The 19,009-nt window shown below is 47.4% G+C and overlaps 1 protein-coding gene across 1 annotated transcript in view; it reads left to right on the forward strand.

The window, feature by feature from the left end:
- The window catches only part of LOC139261147 (leucine-rich melanocyte differentiation-associated protein), an 86,451-nt gene that overhangs the window by 7,393 nt on the left and 60,049 nt on the right, over positions 1-19,009 (forward strand). The window contains exon 2 of the mRNA XM_070877057.1: positions 5,142-5,302. Coding sequence (XP_070733158.1) covers positions 5,142-5,302 — 161 coding nt within the window. The remainder of the gene's footprint in view (positions 1-5,141; positions 5,303-19,009) is intronic.

The following is a 19,009-nucleotide window of genomic DNA, read 5'->3' on the forward strand; positions in this document are numbered from 1 at the left end:
ATTCCCTTGAGTTTAGAAGGTTGAGGGGTGATCGAATTAAGCTTTTAAAATGTTAAATGACGCGCTGGGGTAAATACAGGGAACCTATTTCCTCTGGTGTGGAGATCCAGAGCAAGGGGGCAAAATCTTAAAATTAGTGCAAGGCCATTTAGGAGCGAAATCATGAACCATCTTTTAACACAAATGGTAGTGCAAATTTATAATTCTCTTCCTCCAAAATGGGGGTCATTTGAAATTTTCAAGACCATGGTTGTTGTGTATGGAGAAAGAGTCAGACTGAACACCGTGAGCTTAAAGTAAAGCGTGACCTTAGTCTTTTATTGCAGGTCTCCAGAGTGCCTCTCCAACCTGTGAAGCCTTCTTAAATACCTGTGCTCCCAAGGGATTATGGGATCCATTGGGACTCCGGGGAATGAGCCCTCTAATGGCTGTACAGAGTAAATACAAGTCCACATATAAAACAACATTCCCCCCCGCCAAAGTCAATAGTGTAACTATTTACAATGTGAGTCAATCTGGGGCCCTTCTTGACCTGGTTGATCGTCTCGGTGTGAAAGCTGGTGTTGTTGAATCATTTGTTGGGCCATCGCTGGGCTGCTGTGCAGCTGGCCTTGCTGGGCTGCCTGGTGTGTTGGGTCCTGTAGGGCTGCTGTGGATGATGGGTTCTGCTTCGTGGTCAACCGTGGTGTCGTCGGTTGCCAGTGGTATGTGTGTTGGGGGATCAAAAAAGGTAGGGTCCAAGGTGGATTGCTCAGGGTAGTCCGTGAATCTGAGTTTGATTTGGTCCAAGTGTTTCCGGTGAATGAATCGATTTGAAAGTTTGACCCGAAACACCCTGCACCCCTCTTTGGCCACGACAGTGCCGGGAAGCCACTTGGGACCTTGTCCATAATTTAATACAAATACAGGATCATTGACTTCAACCTCGCATGACACATTTGCGCTATCATGGTATGCACTTTGTTGAAGCCGCCTGCTCTCTACCTGTTCATGTAGATCAGGGTGAACTAATGAGAGCATTTTTTTAAGTGCTCTTTTCATGAGCAGTTCAGCAGGTGGGATCCCAGTGAGTGAGTGTGGTCTCGTGCGGTAGTTAAGCAGGACTTGGGATAGGCGAGTCTGCAGTGAGCCTTCAGTTACCCTCTTCAAGCCTTCCTTGATGGTTTGCGTGCTCTCTCTGCCTGACCATTGGACGCTGGTTTAAACAGGGCAGATGTGACATGTTTGATCCTGTTACGGGTCATGAATTTTTTGAACTCAGCACTGGTAAAACATGGCCCATTGTCGCTCATCAGGACATCGGGTAAGCCGTGTGTGGCAAACATGCCCCGCAGGCTTTCAGTGATGGCAGCGGACGTGCTAGCCGACATTATCTCACATTCAATCCACTTGGAGTCTGCGTCGACAACCACAAGGAACATTTTACCCAAGAACGGACCTGCATAGTCGACGTGTACCCTAGACCACGGTTTGGAGGGCCAAGACCATAAACTTAGCGGCGCCTCCCCGGGTACATTACTTAACTGTGAGCATGTATTACATCTGTGAACGCAGGACTCTAAGTCCGCATCGATACTGGGCCACCACACGTGGCATCTGGTTATTGCTTTCATCATTACGATGCCTGGGTGGGTACTGTGGAGGTCATTGATGAAGGTGTCTCTGCCCTTCTTGGGGACCACTACTCGATTGTTCCACAGAAGGCAGTCCGCCTTTATAGACATTTCATCTTTGCACCACTGGAATGGCTTTATCTCTTCCTGCATTTGCACTGGGACATTGGACCAGCTTCCGTGAAGCACACAGCTTTTGACTAGAGATAATAAGGGGTCCTGGCTTGTCCAGGTTTTGATCTGCCAGGCAATGATGAGTGATAGCTCACTCTCAACTGCTTCCATAACCATGGCTAGATCTGCAGGCTGCGCCATTTCCACCCCCGTGGTGGGCAATGGCAGCCTACTGAGAGCATCAACGCAATTTTCTGTGCCTGCCTGTGGCGGATGGCGTAGTTGTATGCGGACAACGTGAGCGCCCATCTCTGGATGCGGGCCGATGCATTCGTATTTATCCCTTTACTCTCAGAAAACAGGGATATAAGTGGCTTATGGTCAGTTTCCAATTCGAATTTTAGCCCAAACAGATATTGATACATTTTCTTTACCCCATAGACACACGCTAATGCTTCTTTTTCAATCATGCTGTAGGCTCTCTCGGCCTTAGACAGACTCCTGGATGCATAAGCAACCGGTTGCAGTTTCCCAAAATCATTAGCTTGTTGCAATACACACCCGACGCCATATGACGATGCATCATAAGCTAGTACCAAACGCTTACATGGATCATACAACACAAGTAATTTGTTCAAGCATAACAATTTTCTCGCTTTTACAAAGGCATTTTCTTGGCTTTTGCCCCAACCCCATTTGCCCCTTTTTCGTAGTAAGACATGTAGTGGTTCTAGCAGTGTGCTGAGACCCGGTAAAAAGTTACCACAAAGTAGTTCAAGAGTCCCAGAAACGACCGCAGCTCTGTTACATTCTGTGGCCTCGGTGCATTCTCAATTGCCTCTGTCTTCGTGTTGGTGGGCCTGATGCCGTCTGCCACAATCCTCCTTCCCAGGAACTCCACTTCAGGCGCCAGGAAAACGCACTTCCAGCATTTTAACCTGAGCCCCACGCGGTTGAGTCAACTAAGAACCTCCTCCAGGTTCTGCTGGTGTTCGACTGTGTTCCGACCTGTGACCAAGATGTCGTCCTGGAAGACCACGGTGTGCGGGACCGACTTCAGTAAACTTTCCATGTTTCTCTGGAATATCGCCGCGGCTGATCGGATTGCAAACGGGCATCTGTTATAAACAAAAAACCTTTGTGCATGTTGATGCAGGTGAGGGCCTTCGATGATTCCTCCAGTTCCTGCGTCATTTAGGCTGAAGTCAGATCCAGCTTCATGAACGTCTTTCCTCCCGCCAGCATTGCAAAGAGGTCGTCAGCTTTTGGTACTGGGTATTGGTCCTGCAGGGAGAAACGATTGATAGTTACTTTGTAATCGTCACAGATTCTGACGGTGCCATCTCCCTTGAGGACTGGGACAATAGGACTGGCCCACTCGCTGAACTCGATCAGTGAAATGATGCCCTCTCGTTGCAGCCGGTCTAGCTCAATCTCTACCCTTTCTCTCATCATGTATGGTACTGCTCTCGCCTTGTAATGGATGGGTCACGCCCCCGGAATTAGGTGGATCTGCACTTTTGCACCTTGTAATTTCCCGATGCCTGGTTCAAACAGCGAAGGAAATTTGTTTAAGATCGGACGTCACCCCTGTTCCAGCGTATCTTTCCCAGTCAGCTCCTGCTGAGCAGCATGGGACCATCGCCCGGTTCCACCCAGAATGGTAGCTTGTGCACCGCTCCATCGTAGGAGACCTTTACGGTAGCACTGCCGATTACAGGAATCCGTTCTTTAGTGTAAGTTCTTAGTCTCATACGATCTGGAGTTAAGACTCGCCTTGAGGCCTTGTTGCACCACAACCTTTCGAAAGTCTTTTTGCCCATGATGGACTGGCTCGCGCCCGTGTCCAGCTCCATTGACACCGGGAGTCCATTTCCTTCAACATTCAGTATTATCGGGGGACAATTCGTGGTGAATGTGTGCACCCCATGTACTTCTGCCTCCTCTCTCTTGAGGCTCTGGTTCATCGTGATCCTCCGTGTATCTGTCCTCCTCTGCAACATGGTGGTTTGCAGGTTTAACAGGCTTAAAAGCTCGCCTGCACACTCATTGGAGGTATCCCATTGTTCCACAGCCCTTGCAAACGTATCCTTTGAATTGGCCTGAATGGAAACGATGATCACCCCCACAGCGCCAACAAGGTGTTAATGGCCTTGCATTCATTACCCTTGATGGTGGACTCTGAGACATCTGCGGACATGTAGCTGCATGTATGTGTGACCTGCCCTGTACGTTACGATTTGAAAACAACATCACTTTGTTCACAGTACTTGTCGCAGCACTTGTGTGCTGAGAGATTTGCTTCGTATTGTCACTGGTGGCAATGAACGCCTGGGCTATCGCTATGGCCTTGCTCAAGATTGGGGTCTCTACAGTCAAAAGCTTGCGAAGTATGGTTTCGTAGCCAATGCCAAGTACGGAAAAGTCTCTGAGTATGTGCTCCAAATGTCCTTCAAATTCGCAATGTTCTGCAAGGCATCTCAGCTCGGCGACATAACTCGCCACTTCCTGGCCTTCAGACCTTTTGTAGGTGTAGAACCGGTACCTCGCCATCAGAAGGCTTTTCTTCGGGTTCAAATGCTCTCGGACCAGTGTGCACAAATCGTCGTACGATTTCTCCGTGGGTTTCGCTGGAGTGAGCAGGTTCTTCATGAGGCCATACGTTGGTGCCCCACAGACCGTGAGGAGGATCGCTCTATGTTTGACAGCGCTCTCTTCCCCATCTAGCTCGTTGGCCAGGAAGTATTGGTCAAGTCGCTCCACAAAAGTTTCCCAATCATCTCCCTACGAAAATTTCTCCAGGATGCCCACTGTTCTCTGCATCTTTGGGTTCGCTATCTGTATCTCATTGCCAGTTGTTGTGTATGGAGAAAGAGTCAGACTGAACACTGTGAGCTCAAAGTAAAGTGTGACCGTAGTCTTTTATTGCAGGTCTCCAGAGTGCCTCTCCAATCTGTGAAGCCTCCTTAAATACCTGTGCTCCCAAGGGATTATGGGATTCCTTGAGACTCCGGGGAATGAGCCCTCTGGTGGCTGTACAGAGTAAATACAAGTATACATATATAACAATGGTAATGGTATCAAAGGATATGGATCAATTGCAGATAAATAGAGTGCAACAAAGATTAACAAGAGTGATTTCTAGGATGGGGGAGATTGTCCCATGAGCAGAGATTGAGTAGATTAGGCATATATTCTCTCGAGTTTAGAAGAATGAGAGGTGATCTCATTGAAACATATAAAATTCTTAAGGGGCTTGGCAGGCAATACCTAATTAGTTAAATAAAATAGAATAGAGATGGCAGAGCAGGCGATGTGATGCAGCTGCAGCATGTGGGAGCTGGTGGACACCAGTGTGATCCACGGTGACCACATCTGCAGTAAGTGTTGACGGCTCTTGGAACTTCGGCTCAGAGTTTATGAGCTGGAGTCTGAGCTTCAGACACTACGATATATCAGGAAGGGGGAGAGTTACCTGGACGCTGTGTTCCAGCAGACAGTCACACCCCTTAGGTTAAATAATTCAAATTTGATCCGTGGTCAGGTACAGGAGGGTGTGACTATGAGTGAGGCAGGTATGGGGATCCAGAACGTAGCATTGGAGATGCCTCAACTCTTGCAATTATCCAACAGGTACGACATACTTGCTCCCTGTATGGATGAGAGCAAGGACTGCAGGGAGGATGAGCAAACTGACCTCAGCACCATGGTACAGGAGGCCATTCAAGTTTGGGGAGTAAAAAGAAATTTTGTAGTGGTAGGGGACAGTATAGTTAGGGGGATAGATACTGTTCTCTGCAGCCGAGAGCGCGAGTCCCGAAGACTGTGTTGTCTGCCCGGGTTAAGGACATCTCCTCTTCACTGGAGAGGAACTTGGAGTGGGAGGGGAATGATGCAGTTGTCGCGGTCCACGTTGTTACCAATGACATAGAGAGGACAAAGAAAGAGATTCTGCTGAGGGAATATGAGCAGCTAGGGACTAAATTAAAAAGCAGAACCACAAAGGTAATAATCTCTGGATTACTACCTGACCCATGAGTAAATTGACGTAGGGTAAGTAAGATCAGAGAGATGAATGCGTGACTTAAAGATTGGTGCGCGAGAAATGGGTTTTGATTCATGGGGCACTGGCACCGGTACTGGAGAAAGAGGAAGTTGTTCCGTTGGGACGGGCTTCACTTGAACCAGGCTGGGACCAGTGTCCTGGCGAATTGAATAACTAGAGCTGTAGATAGGACTTTAAACTAAATAGAGGTGACGGGGAGGGTTCTGGTGAGTGGTAATTTAAAAAGTCAAAGAGAAAGGAGAAGGCAATCATCATAGGCAGTCCCTCGGAATCCACTCTAAAAGTGAGTTCTCAGGTGACTGTACAGTCCAATACAGGAATTACAGTCTCTGTCACAGGTGGGACAGACAGTGGTTGAAGGAAAGTGTGGGTGGGGAATCTGGTTTGCCGCACGCTCCTTGCGCTGTCTGCGCTTGATTTCTGCATAGTCTCGATGATGAGACTCGAGGTGCTCAACACTCTCCCGGATGCACTTCCTACACTTAGGGCGGTCTTGGGCCAGGGATTCCCAGGTGCCAGTAGGGATGTTGCACTTTATCAAGGAGGCTTTGAGGGTGTCCTCTGCCCACCTGGGGCTCGCTTGCTGTGTAGGAGTTCCGAATAGAGCGCTTTATTTGGGAGTCTCGTGTCGGGCATGCGGATGATGTGGCCTGCCCAACAGAGCTGGTCGAGTGTGCAATAGTGCATGGTAGCGATAGGGGTAATAATAACCAGAGTTTGAAGGAAGGGATAGAGTGTATAAACATAAGAGTGCATCAGAAATAGAGTCAGAGTAGGGAGAAATGCTAAAAAGACAAAATTAATACTCTTTACCTGAATGCACGCAGCATTTGTAACAAGATAGATGAGCTGACAGCACAAATAAAAGTAAATGATAGCCATTACAGAGACATGATTGCAAGGTGACCAAGGCTGGGAACTGAATAATCAGGGGTATTTGACATTCCGGAAGGTTAGGCAGATAGGAAAAGGAGGTGGGGTAGCTCTGTTAATAAAGGATGAGATCAGTGCAGTCGTGAGAAATGTCTTGGTTCAGAAGATCAAGATGTAGAATCAGTTTGGGTGGAGATAAGAAATAATAAGGGTAAGAAGTCACTGGTGGGAGTGGTCTATAGGCCTTCTAACAGTAGCTACACCGAAGGACAGAGTATAAATCATGAAATAATGGAGGCTTGTAAGAAAGGTCCTGCAATAATCATGGACGATTTTAATCTTCATATAGATTGGAAAAATCAAATTGGCAAAGGTAATGAGGAAGAGTTCATAGAGTGTATTTGGGATGCTTTCTTAGAACAATACGTTGTGGAACCAACCAGGGAGCAGGCTATTTTGGATCTGATAATGTGTAATGAGATCGGTTTAATTCATGATCTCATAAGTTGGATCCTCTAGGGAAGAGTGATCATAGCATGTTAGAATTTCAAATTTAGTTTGAGGATGAGAAACTTGGGTCTCAAACTAGTGTCCTGAACTTAAGTAAAGGCAATTACAAAGGTATGAAGACAGAGTTGGCTAAAGTGGACTGGGAAAATAGATTAAAGGATAAGATGGTCATCATCATCATAGGCGGTCCCTCGAAACGAGGGTGACTTGCTTCCACACAAAAAAGGATGAGTTCACAGGTGTTCGAATGAAGGACCCAAACTACTTTCCAAACACGGAAAGTGTGAGGTCATCCACCTTGGGAAAAAAAAACAGTAAAAGGGAATATTATTTGAATGGGAGAAATTACAACATGCTGTGATGCAGAGGGACCTGGGGGTCTTTGTGCATGAATCCCAAAAAGTTAGTTTGCAGGTGCAGCAGGTAATCAGGAAGGCAAATGGAATGTTGGCCTTCATTGCGAGAGGGATGGAGTACAAAAGCAGGGAGGTCTTGCTGCAACTGTATAAGGTATTGGTAAGGCCGCACCTGGAGTACTGCGTGCAGTTTTGGTCACCTTACTTAAGGAAGGATATACTAGCTTTGGAAGGGGTACAGAGACGATTCACTAGGCTGATTCCAGAAATGAGGGGGTTACCTTATGATGATAGATTGAGTAGACTGGGTCTTTACTCCTTGGAGTTCAGAAGGATGAGGGGTGATCTTATAGAAACATTTAAAATCATGAAAGGGATAGACAAGATAGAGGCAGAGAGGTTATTTCCATTGGTAGGGGATACTAGAACTAGGGGGCACAGCCTCAAAATACGGAGGAGCCAATTTAAAACCGAGTTGAGAGGGAATTTCTTCTCCCAGAGGGTTGTGAATCTGTGGAATTCTCTGCCCAAGGAAGCAGTTGAGGCTAGCTCATTGAATGTTTTCAAGTCAAAGATAGATAGATTTTTAACCAATAAGGGAATTAAGGGTTACGGGGAGAGGGCGGGTAAGTGGAGTTGAGTCCACGACCAGATCAGCCATGATCTTATTGAATGGTGGAGCAGACTCAAGGGGCTAGATGGCCTACTCCTGTTCCTAATTCTTATGTTCTTATGTACATCCTCAAGGGTGGAAGATGCCTGTGCATGGATTTTTTTAATGTGTGGTGGCCGTTGCACACCAGCCACCACACGGGGTGAACAGAGCTAGGTCTTGGTCCAGTGGCAAGGATTACCCAAGACGACTGGAGACCAGCTCTGCTGCACGGACCTAGTACGCACACATGTCGCAGTGTGGGCTGGCCTGTGCCACCCCTGGACCCCTGGCCCCGGACTTGCGCCTCCCCTGGGCACCGATCACATCCTTCCACAGTCTCTCGCCGCTCCTTCGCCCCGACCTTGTCACTCCTGCTGTATCTGCCCACGCACCAATCACTGACCTGGATCTTGATGATTCACTCTTCGCTGCTGTCACCCTCATGCACCAGCTTGCGCTGCTCTCTGAAGTGGCATGCCACCACGCTGCCCATGGCCGCCGCTCCTTTTATGGCCCTAACCTGCCGTTGGTGTTCTCATGCAGGTCGGGGCCTCCACACTGCTCCCGGACCACTCACCTCAGCTCCTTTTATGGCCCTGACCTGCCGTTGGTGTTCTCATGCAGGTCGGGGCCTCCAGGCAGAACCAGATGATAGATAAACAGTGGCAGATAATTGAGGAGATTTTTCATAACTCTCAGCAAAGATATATTCCAGTGAGAAAGAAAGATTCTGAGAAGAATGAACCATCCGTGGCTAATTAAGGAAATTAAGAATGGTATCAAGTTGAAAACAAAGGCATAAAATGATGCAAGATTAGTGGTTGGTCAGATGATTGGGAAAGTTTAGAACTGTAATGATTCAAGAGTCTGGATACTGTAAACTCACTCAGGTGCAACCTGATCCACCTTTATTCAAGCCCGAGAGTGCCTGCGTGACAAAGACACCCAGTTTATATACAGGTGACCAAGCACACATGCCACATGCGTACAGCTCGATGACCTCCAACCGCAGCACTCTCTGGTGTCTGGTGGCCCCCAAGCATTAATACATAACAACACCCCCCTTTTAAAATCTTAACAACAATCTTTTTACAAATTAAGACGGTCTGACGAATTGATCGTCTCAGTTCAACTTTGGATCTGGGCGAGCGTTCCAAGTCCGTTGAGACTGAGGGCTGAGTAGCCGATCTGATGGGAGTGGTCATGACCACATCAGAGACTGAAGGTTCAGAGTCAGTAATATTATGTATGAATAAAGAGTCTGACAAGATACTGTGAGCTCAAAGTAAAGTGTGACCGTAGTCTTTTATTGCAGGTCTCCAGAGTACTTCTCCAGCCTGTGAGGTCTCCTTAAGTACAGGTGCTCCCAAGGGATTGTGGGATCCCTTGAGACTCCAGGGGATGAACCCTCTGGTGGCTACACAAGGTATTTACAGGTTTACATATAAAACAACATTCCCCCCTAAAGTCAATAGTGTAACTATTTACAAGGTGAGTCGATCTGGGGACTTTCTTTCCCTGGTTGATCGTCTCGGTGCAAATGCTGGTTTTGGGGAATCATTTGTTGGGCCCTCGCTGGGCTGCTGTACAGCTGACCTTGCTGGACTGCCTGGTGTGGTGAGTCCTGCTGGGCTGCTGTGGATGATGGGTTCTGCTTCGTGGTCAGCCGCGGTGTCGGTTGCCACTGGTGTGTGAGTTGGGAGATCAAAGAAGGTAGGGTCCAATGTGGGTTGCTCTGGATAATCCGTGAATCTGAGTTTGGTTTGGTCCAAGTGTTTCCGGTAGATGAGTCCATTTGAAAGTTTGATCCGAAACACCCTACTCCCCTCTTTGGCCACGACAGTACCGGGAAGCCACTTGGGACCTTGTCCATAGTTCAACACAAATATAGGATCATTGATTTCAATTTCGCGTGACACATTTGCGCTATCACGATATGTACTTTGTTGAAGCCGCCTGCTCTCTACCTGTTCATGTAGATCCGGGTGGACTAATGAGAGCCTTGTCTTAAGTGCCCTTTTCATGAGCAGTTCAGCAGGTGGGGTTTCGTGCGGTAACTAAGCAGGATCCGGGATAGGCGAGTCTGCAGTGAGCCTTCAGTTACCCTCTTCAAGCTCTGTTGATAGTTTGCACTGCTCTCTCTGCCTGACCATTGGATGATGGTTTGAATGGGGCAGATGTAACATGTTTGATCCCATTATGGGTCATGAACTCTTTGAACTCGGCACTGGTGAAACATGGCCCGTTGTCGCTCACAAGGACATCAGACAGACTGTGCGTGGCAAACATGGCCCGCAGGCTTTCAGTGGTGGCAGCGGACGTGCTTGCCGACATTATCTCACATACAATCCATTTGGAGTACGCATCTACAACCACTAGGAACATTTTACCCAAAAACGACCTGCATAGTCGACATGGACCCTGGACCGCGGTTTGGAGGGCCAAGACCATAAACTTAGTGACGCCTCCCTGGGTGCATTGCTTAACTGCGAGCCTGTGTTACATTTGTGCTCGCAGGACTCTAAGTCCGCATCGATACCGGGCCACCACACGTGGGATCTGGCTATCGTTTTCATCATTACAATGCCTGGGTGAGTACTGTGGCGATCACTGATGAAAGTGTCCCTAACCTTCTTGGGGACCACTATCCAAATGCCCCACAGAAGGCAGTCTGCCTGTATAGACATTTCATCTTTGCGCCGCTGGTACGGCTTTATCTCTTCCTGCATTTCCAATGGGATACTGGACCAGCTCCCGTGAAGCACATAATTTTTTACAAAGGACAGTAAGGGGTCCTGGCTTGTTCAGGTTCTAATCTGTTGGGCTGTGACGGGTGATTGCTCACTCTCGAATGTTTCCATTACCATGACTAAATCTGCAGGCTGTGCCATTTCCACCCCCGTAGTGGGCAATGGCAGCCTACTGAGAGCATCGGCACAATTTTCTGTGCCTGGCCTATGGCGGATGGCGTAGTTGTATGCAGACAACGCCCATCTCTGGATGCGGACCAATGTGTTGGTATTTATCCCCTTACTTTCGGAAAAGAGGGCTATCAGTGGCTTATGGTTAGTTTCCAATTCAAATTTGAGCCCAAACAGATATTGCTGCATTTTCTTTACCCCAGAAACACACACTAACGCTTCTTTTTCAATCATGCTGTAGGCTCTCTCAGCCTTAGACAGACTCCTGGATGCATAGGCAACCGGTTGCAATTTCCCAGATTCATTAGCTTGTTGCAATACACACCTAACCCCGTATGACGACCCATCACATGCTAGTACCAAACACTTACATGGATCGTACAACACAAGCAATTTGTTTGAGCATAACAATTTTCTAGCTTTTACAAAGGCATTTTCTTGGCTTTTACCCTATACCCATTCATCTCCTTTACGCAATAAGACGTGCAGTGGTTCTAGCAATCTGCTGAGACTCGGTAAGAAGTTACCAAAGTAGTTAAGGAGTCCTAGAAACGACCGCAGCTCTGTCACGTTCTGAGGCCTCGGTGCATTCTCGATTGCCTCCGTCTTCGAATCGGTGGGCCTGATGTCGTCCGCCGCGATTCTTCTCCCCAGATATGCCACTTCAGGCGCCAGGAAAACGCACTTTGAGCATTTTAACCAGAGCCCCACGCGGTTGAGTTGACTAAGAACCTCCGCCAGGTTCTGCAGATGCTCGACTGTGCCCGACCTGTAACCAAGATGTCGTCCTGGAAGACCACCGTGCGCGGGACCAACTTCAGCAAGCTTTCCATGTTTCTCTGGAATATCGCCGCGGCTGATCAGATTGCAAATGGGCATCTGTTGTAAATGAAGAGACCTTTGTACGTGTTGATGCAGGTGAGGCCCTTCGATGATTCCTCCAGCTCCTGCATCATATAGGCCGAGTTCAAGTCCAGCTTCGTGAATGTCTTTCCTCCCGCCAGCATCGCAAATAGGTTGTCTGCCTTTGGTAGTGGATATTGATCCTGCAGGGAGAAACGATTGATAGTTACTTTGTAATCACCACAGATTCTGACAGTGCCTTCTCCCTTGAGGACTGGAACAATCGGACTGGCCCACTCGTTGAATTTGATCGGCGAAATGATGCCCTCTCATTGCAGCCGGTCCAGCTTGATCTCCACCCTCTCTCTCATCATGTACGGTACTGCTCTCGCCTTGTGATGGATGGGTCGCGCCCCCGGAATTAGGTGGAACTTCCCGATGCCTGGTTCGAACAGCGAGGGGAACTTGTTTAAGTCCTGGGCACACGAAGTGTCGTCAACGGACGAGAGCGCTCGGACGTCATCCCAGTTCCAACGTATCTTTCCCAGCCAGCTCCTACTGAGCAGCGTGGGACCATCACCCGGTACCACCCAGAGTGGTAGCTTGTGCACCGCTCCATCATAGGAGACCTTTACAGTAGCACCGCCGATTACGGGAATCAGTTCCTTTGTGTACGTTCTCAGTTTAGTACAAATGGGAGTCAGGACTGGCCTTGAGGCCTTGCTGCACCACAATTTATCAAAAGTCTTTTTGCACATAATGGACTGGCTCGCGCCCGTGTCCAGCTCCATTGACACCGGGAGTCCATTTAATTCAACCTTCAGCATTATAGGGAGACACTTTGTGGTAAATGTGTGCACCCCATATACCTCTGCCTCCTCGATCTGAGGCTCTGATTCGTCGTGATCCACCGTGGATCTGTCCTCCTCTGCAACATGGTGGTTTGCAGGATTAACAGGGTTTGCAGCTCGCCTGCACATACGTTGGAGATGTCCCATTGTTCCACAGCCCTTGCAAACGTACCCTTTGAAGCAGCATGAATGGAAATAATGATCACCCCCGCAGCGCCAACAAGGTGTTAATGACTTTGCATTCATCACCCTTGATGGTGGACTCTGAGACATCTGCGGATGTGCAGCTGCAGGCATGTGAAGCCTGCCCTGCTCATTGCGATTTGAAAACAGCATCACTTTGTTCACAGTACTTGTAGCAGCTCTCGTGTGCTGAGAGATTTGCTTGGTATTGTCACTGGTAGCAATGAATGCCTGGGCTATCGCTATGGCTTTACTCAAGGTTGGGGTCTCTACAGTCAAAAGTTTGCAAAATATCACTTCATGGCCAATGCCAAGTACAAAGAAGTCCCTGAGCATGTGCTCCAAATGTCCTTCAACTTCGCAGTGTCCTGCAAGTTGACTTAGCTCGGCGACATAGCTCGCCACTTCCTGGCCTTCAGACCTTTTGTAGGTGTAGAACCGGTACCTCGCCATCAGAACGCGTTCCTTCGGGTTCAAATGCTCCCGGACCAGTGTGCACAAATCATTGTACAATTTCTCTGCGGGTTTCGCTGGAGTAAGCAGATTTTTCATGAAGCCATACGTTGGTGCCCCGGTTACAGTGAGGAGAATCGCCTTTCGTTTGGCAGCATTCGCTTCTCCTTCCAGCTCGTTGCTACAAAGTATTGGTCGAGTTGCTCCACGAAGGTTTCCCAATCATCTTCATCTCCCTCCAAAAATTTCTCGAGGATGTCCACTGTTCTCTGCATCGTTGGGTTCGTCATCTGTATCTCGTCGCCAGTTGTTATGTATGAATAAAGAGTCTGACTAGATACTGTGAGCTCAAAGTAAAGTGTGACCTTTTATTGCAGGTCTCCAGAGTGTCTCTCCAGCCTGTGAGGCCTCCTTAAATACAGGTGCTGCCAAGAGATTGTGGGATCCCTTGGGACTCCAGGAGATGTGCCCTCTGGTGGCTACACAAGGTATTTAAAGGTTTACATATATAACAAGTAATGTCAGCAGAGTCCTCTGATGAGTGAACAATGGTTGGTCACTAACTGCATCTTCCTCACTCGGTTCCAGTTCATCCGTTTGCGCAGTTTAACCTGGTCAAGGTGTTTCCTGCAGGTTTGCCCAATCTTGAGCACTACAATAAATACTCTGTTACCCTCCTTGGCTGTAACAGTGCCGGCGATCCACTTTGGATCTTGACCATAGTTCAGAACTTAAACCGGATCATTGACCGAGATGTCACGTGACACGGCAATACGATCATGACACCATTGCTGACTTTGACGTCTGTTTTCAACACGATCATTCAAATCAGGATGAACAAGAGAAAGCCTGCTCTTGAGATTTTGCTTCATCAGTAGTTCAGCAGGAGGAACCCCAGTAAGCGTATGAGGTCTTGACCTGTAACTGAGCAATATACATGACAACCGTCTCTGCAGTGTTACACATTTCATACTTTGCTTGATCGTTTGCATGGCACGCTCAGCTTGACCATTGGAAGCAGGCTTAAATGGAGCTGATCTCACATGTCTGATGCCATTGAGTTTCATGAACTCCTGGAACTCAAGATTGTGAAACAAGATCCGTTGTCGCTCACAACAATGTCAGGCAAACCTTGAATAACAAACATGATACGAAGGCTCTCAATGGTAGCTGTAGATGTGCTGGATGACATAATAACACACTCTATCTACTTAGAATATGCATCTAGTACGACAAAAAACATTTTTCCTCGGAATGGTCCCGCAAAATCAATGTGGATCCTCGACCATGGCTTGGATGGCCACGGCCAAAGACTCAGCGGAGATTCCGCTGGTACTTTACTTAGCTGCATGCAAGTATTGCACTAATGCACGCATGATTCCAGATCAGAGTCAATTCCAGGCCACCATACATGAGACCTAGCAATGTACTTCATCATGACAATACCAGGATGAGTTCTATGAAGCTCACGTACAAATTTTTCTCTACCTTTCTTAGGCATGATTACACGATTACCCCACAGTAAACAGTCTGACTGAATAGACAGCTCATCCTTGCGATGGTTGTAAGGTTTGGTCTCCTCAGGCATCTCCATAGGTATGGCAGACCAATCACCACTGATTACACACCATTTCACAACCGATAAAATAAAGTCATGGCTTGTTGAGCAGTGACAGGGGTTCCTTCACTCTCAAAAGCATCCATTATTAACAGTAGATCTGCAGGTTGAGGCATCTCCATCTCAGTTGTGGGTAAGGGCAGACGACTCAGTGCATCGGCACAATTCTTAGTACCAGGTCTATGACGGATGATGTAATCACAGGCAGACAATATCAGCGCCAACCTTTGAATGCGGGACAATGCATTGATATTAATACCTTTGTTTTCCGCAAACAATGAAATGAGTGGCTTGTGATCCGTTTCTAGTTCAAAACGAAGACCAAACAGGTCTTCATCATATGGGGTTGGCTGCATACTCCAACAAGCAAATGAATCAGGCAAGCTACAACCTGTTGCGTATGCTTCGAGAAGTGTGTCTAAAGCGGAAAGAGTTTATAGTATGGTAGAGAAAGAAACTTTGGTCAGTGTGCCTGCGGTAATGCATTTTTTTTACCCCATACAAACAGACCAAAGCTTCTTTCTCTACCATTCTATAAGCTCTTTCCGCTTTAGACAGACTTCTCGAAGCATACGCAACAGGTTGTAGCTTGCCTGATTCATTTGCTTGTTGGAGTACGCAGCCAACCCCATATGATGAAGCATCACAGGCCAATACAAGACACTTACACGGATCATAATGAACAAGCAACTTGTTTGAACATAGCAGATTCTTGGCTTTCTCAAAGGCTCTATCTTGAGACGCACCCCAGACCCAGTTGTCGCCTTTTCTTAGTAACACATGCAGTGGCTCTAGTAAAGTGCTCAATCTGGGTAAGAAATTACCAAAGTAGTTGAGTAGCCCAAGGAACAAATGCAGCTCCGTCACATTCTGAGGCCTAGGTGCATTTTTGATGGCCTCAGTTTTCGAATCAGTGGGCCTGATGCCATCAGCAGAAATCTTCCTCCCGAGGAATTCGACTTCAGGTGCCATGAATACACACTTCGAGCGTTTCAGCCTGAGCCCCACTTTATCCAGACACTGTAGGACTTCTTCAAGATTGTTCAGATGTTCAGCAGTGTCGTGATCTGTGACCAGAATGTTATCCTGAAACATGACAGTTCTGGGAATGGACTTCAGTAAACTCTCCATATTCCTTTGAAATATGGCTGCAGCCGAACGAATCCCAAAAGGACACCTGTTGTAGACAAACAGTCCTTTATGGGTGTTGATTCAGGTGAGTTTCTTCGAAGTGTCGACAAGCTCCTGGGTCATATAGGTCGACGTCAGATCCAGTTTCGTGAATGACTTTCCACCAGCTAGCATGGCCCTCGGTAACGGATAATGATCCTGTTTCGAAAATTGGTTAATCGTAACCTTGTAGTTTCCACAAATCCTGACAGTGCCATCACTCTTCAACACAGGAACAATGGGAATAGCCCACTCGTTAAACTTGACCGATGATATGATCCATTCACGCTGGAGTCTGTCAAGCTTAATTTCAACCTTCTCCCTCATCATGTACGGAACAGACCGAGCTTTGTGATAGACAGGCCTTGCATTGGAGTCCAGGTGAATCTGCACCTTGTCTCCCGCAAAATTAGCAATGCCCGGTTCAAACAAAGAAGGAAACTTTTTCAATACTTGAGCACACGATGTATCATCCACCGAGGACAACATCTTGACATCATTCCAGTTCAGCTTGAACTTCTCGAGCCAATTCCTGCCGAACAGCGTTGGACCTTTACCTGGGACAATCCATAATGGTAGCTCGTGAACCACACCGTCGTATGACACCTTGATTGCTGCACTGCCGAGCACCGGTATGAGTTCCTTAGTGTAAGTACGCAACCTGGCCTTGACTTCGGTTTCGCAGCCTTAGTGTCCCACAGCTTGTCGAATGTCCTTTGGCTCATTATCGACTGGCTCGCATCCGTGTCCAGCTCCATTGATACAGGCACGCCATTCAGCTTCACATTAACGACTATCGGTTGGCTCTTGCTCAGGAATGAATACAGTCCATTCACTTACTCCTCAGGTTGTGTATCCGGGCTATCACTGAACTGGTCCTCATCAACCATGTGGTGAGCCGCACCACGCTTGCTCCGTTGTGGACACATCCTGTGAAGATGCCCCACTTTCGAACATCCATTGCATGAGTATTGTCTAAACCGACACTGATGAGGCCAATGATTGCCCCACAATGCCAACAGGGTGAAATCTGGTTCGAACCAGTTGGCAGGCTCTGAGCAGCAGCAGGTTTTGAGTAAGCAGCTCTGCCCGAAAACCATGCCATCTTGTTTACAGTACTTGCCGTGGAACTCCGACTCGTCGATGATATCTGCCTCAAATTATCATCCGCCGCCATGCATCCTGGGCAGTCGTGATGGCCTTGTTCAAATCCAGCGTCTCTGCAGCCAACAGCTTCCTGAGGATTGCATCATGGCTGATGCCTATTACGAAGACATCACGCAGCATGTCTTCCAGCATGTTCCCGAACTTACACGGCTCAGCAAGACGTCACAGATCGGCGACAAATCCCGACACGACTTGGCCCTCAGCGCGAACATGCGTGTAAAAACAGTAGCGTGATAAGATGATCCCCTCTTGTGGCTTCAGATGGTTAGCACCAATGTACACAATTCCTTGTACCCTTTTTCCGCGAGAGAAGATTCTTCATGAGGCTGTAAATTTTCGGACCACAAACGGTGAGGAGAACTGCCCTGCGCTTAACTGCTTAGGTCTCTGCCTCCATGCCATTGGCCACAAATTACTGATCCAGACGGTCGATAAAATCTGCCCAACCCTTGTCCTCCACGAATCGCTCCAGGATTCCAACCATGCCCATTGTGCATGCGAAGGTTCTTAAATTACCTCATCGCCAATTGTAATGATTCAAGAGTCTGGTTACTGTAAACTCACTCAGGTGCAACCTGATACATCTTTATTTCAGCCCAAGAGTGCCTGCGTGACAAAGAGACCCAGCTTATACACAGGTGATCAAGCACACATGCCACATGTGTACAGCCCGATGACCTCCGACCACGTTGCCCTGTGGTGTCTGGTGACCCCCAAGCATTAATACATAACAGAAACCAGCAAAGGATGACTAAAAAAATAATAAGTAGAGAGAAGGTAGATTATGAGAATAAACCAGCAAGAAATATAAAAACAGACAGTAAGAGCTTCTACAGGTAAATATAAAGGAAGAGAGTAGCTAAAGTAAACGTTGGTCCCTTAGAGGATGAGACTGCGAAATTAATAATGAGAAACAGGGAAATGGCAGAGACTTTGAACAAACATTTTGTATCAGTCTTCACAGTAGAAGACACTAAAAGCATCCCAGATAATCAAGGGGCTATAGGGAGGGGAGAACTTAAAACACTCACTATCACAAGAGAAAAAGTACTAGGCAAACTAATGGGACTAAGGGTGGACAAGTCCCCTGGACCTGATGGCCTGCATCCTAAGGTCTTAAGAGAAGTAGCGGCAGGGATAGTGGATGCATTGGTTGTAATTTACCAAAATTCCCTGGATTCTGGGGAGGTCCCAGCAGATTGGAAAACTGTAAATGTAACACTTCTATTTAAAAACTAGGGAGACAGACAGCAGGAAACTATAGACCAGTTAGCCTAACATCTGTCATTGGGAAAATGTTGGCGTCCATTATTAAGGAAGTAGTAGCAGGACATTTAGAAAAACATAATACAGTCAGGCAGAGTCAGCATGGTTTTATGAAAGGGAAATCATGTTTGACAAATTTGCTACAGTTCTTTGAGGATGTAACGAGCAGGGTGGATAAAAGGGAATCAGTAGATGTAGTGTATTTGGATTTCCAGAAGGCATTCAACAAGGTGACACATAAAAGGTTACTGCACAAGTTAACAGCTCACAGGGTTGGGGATAATATATTAGCATGGATGGAGGATTGGCTAACTAACAGGAAACAGAGAGTTAGGATAAATGGGTCATTT

This window comes from Pristiophorus japonicus, chromosome 1, assembly GCF_044704955.1.
Source record: "Pristiophorus japonicus isolate sPriJap1 chromosome 1, sPriJap1.hap1, whole genome shotgun sequence".
NCBI lineage: Eukaryota > Metazoa > Chordata > Chondrichthyes > Pristiophoridae > Pristiophorus > Pristiophorus japonicus.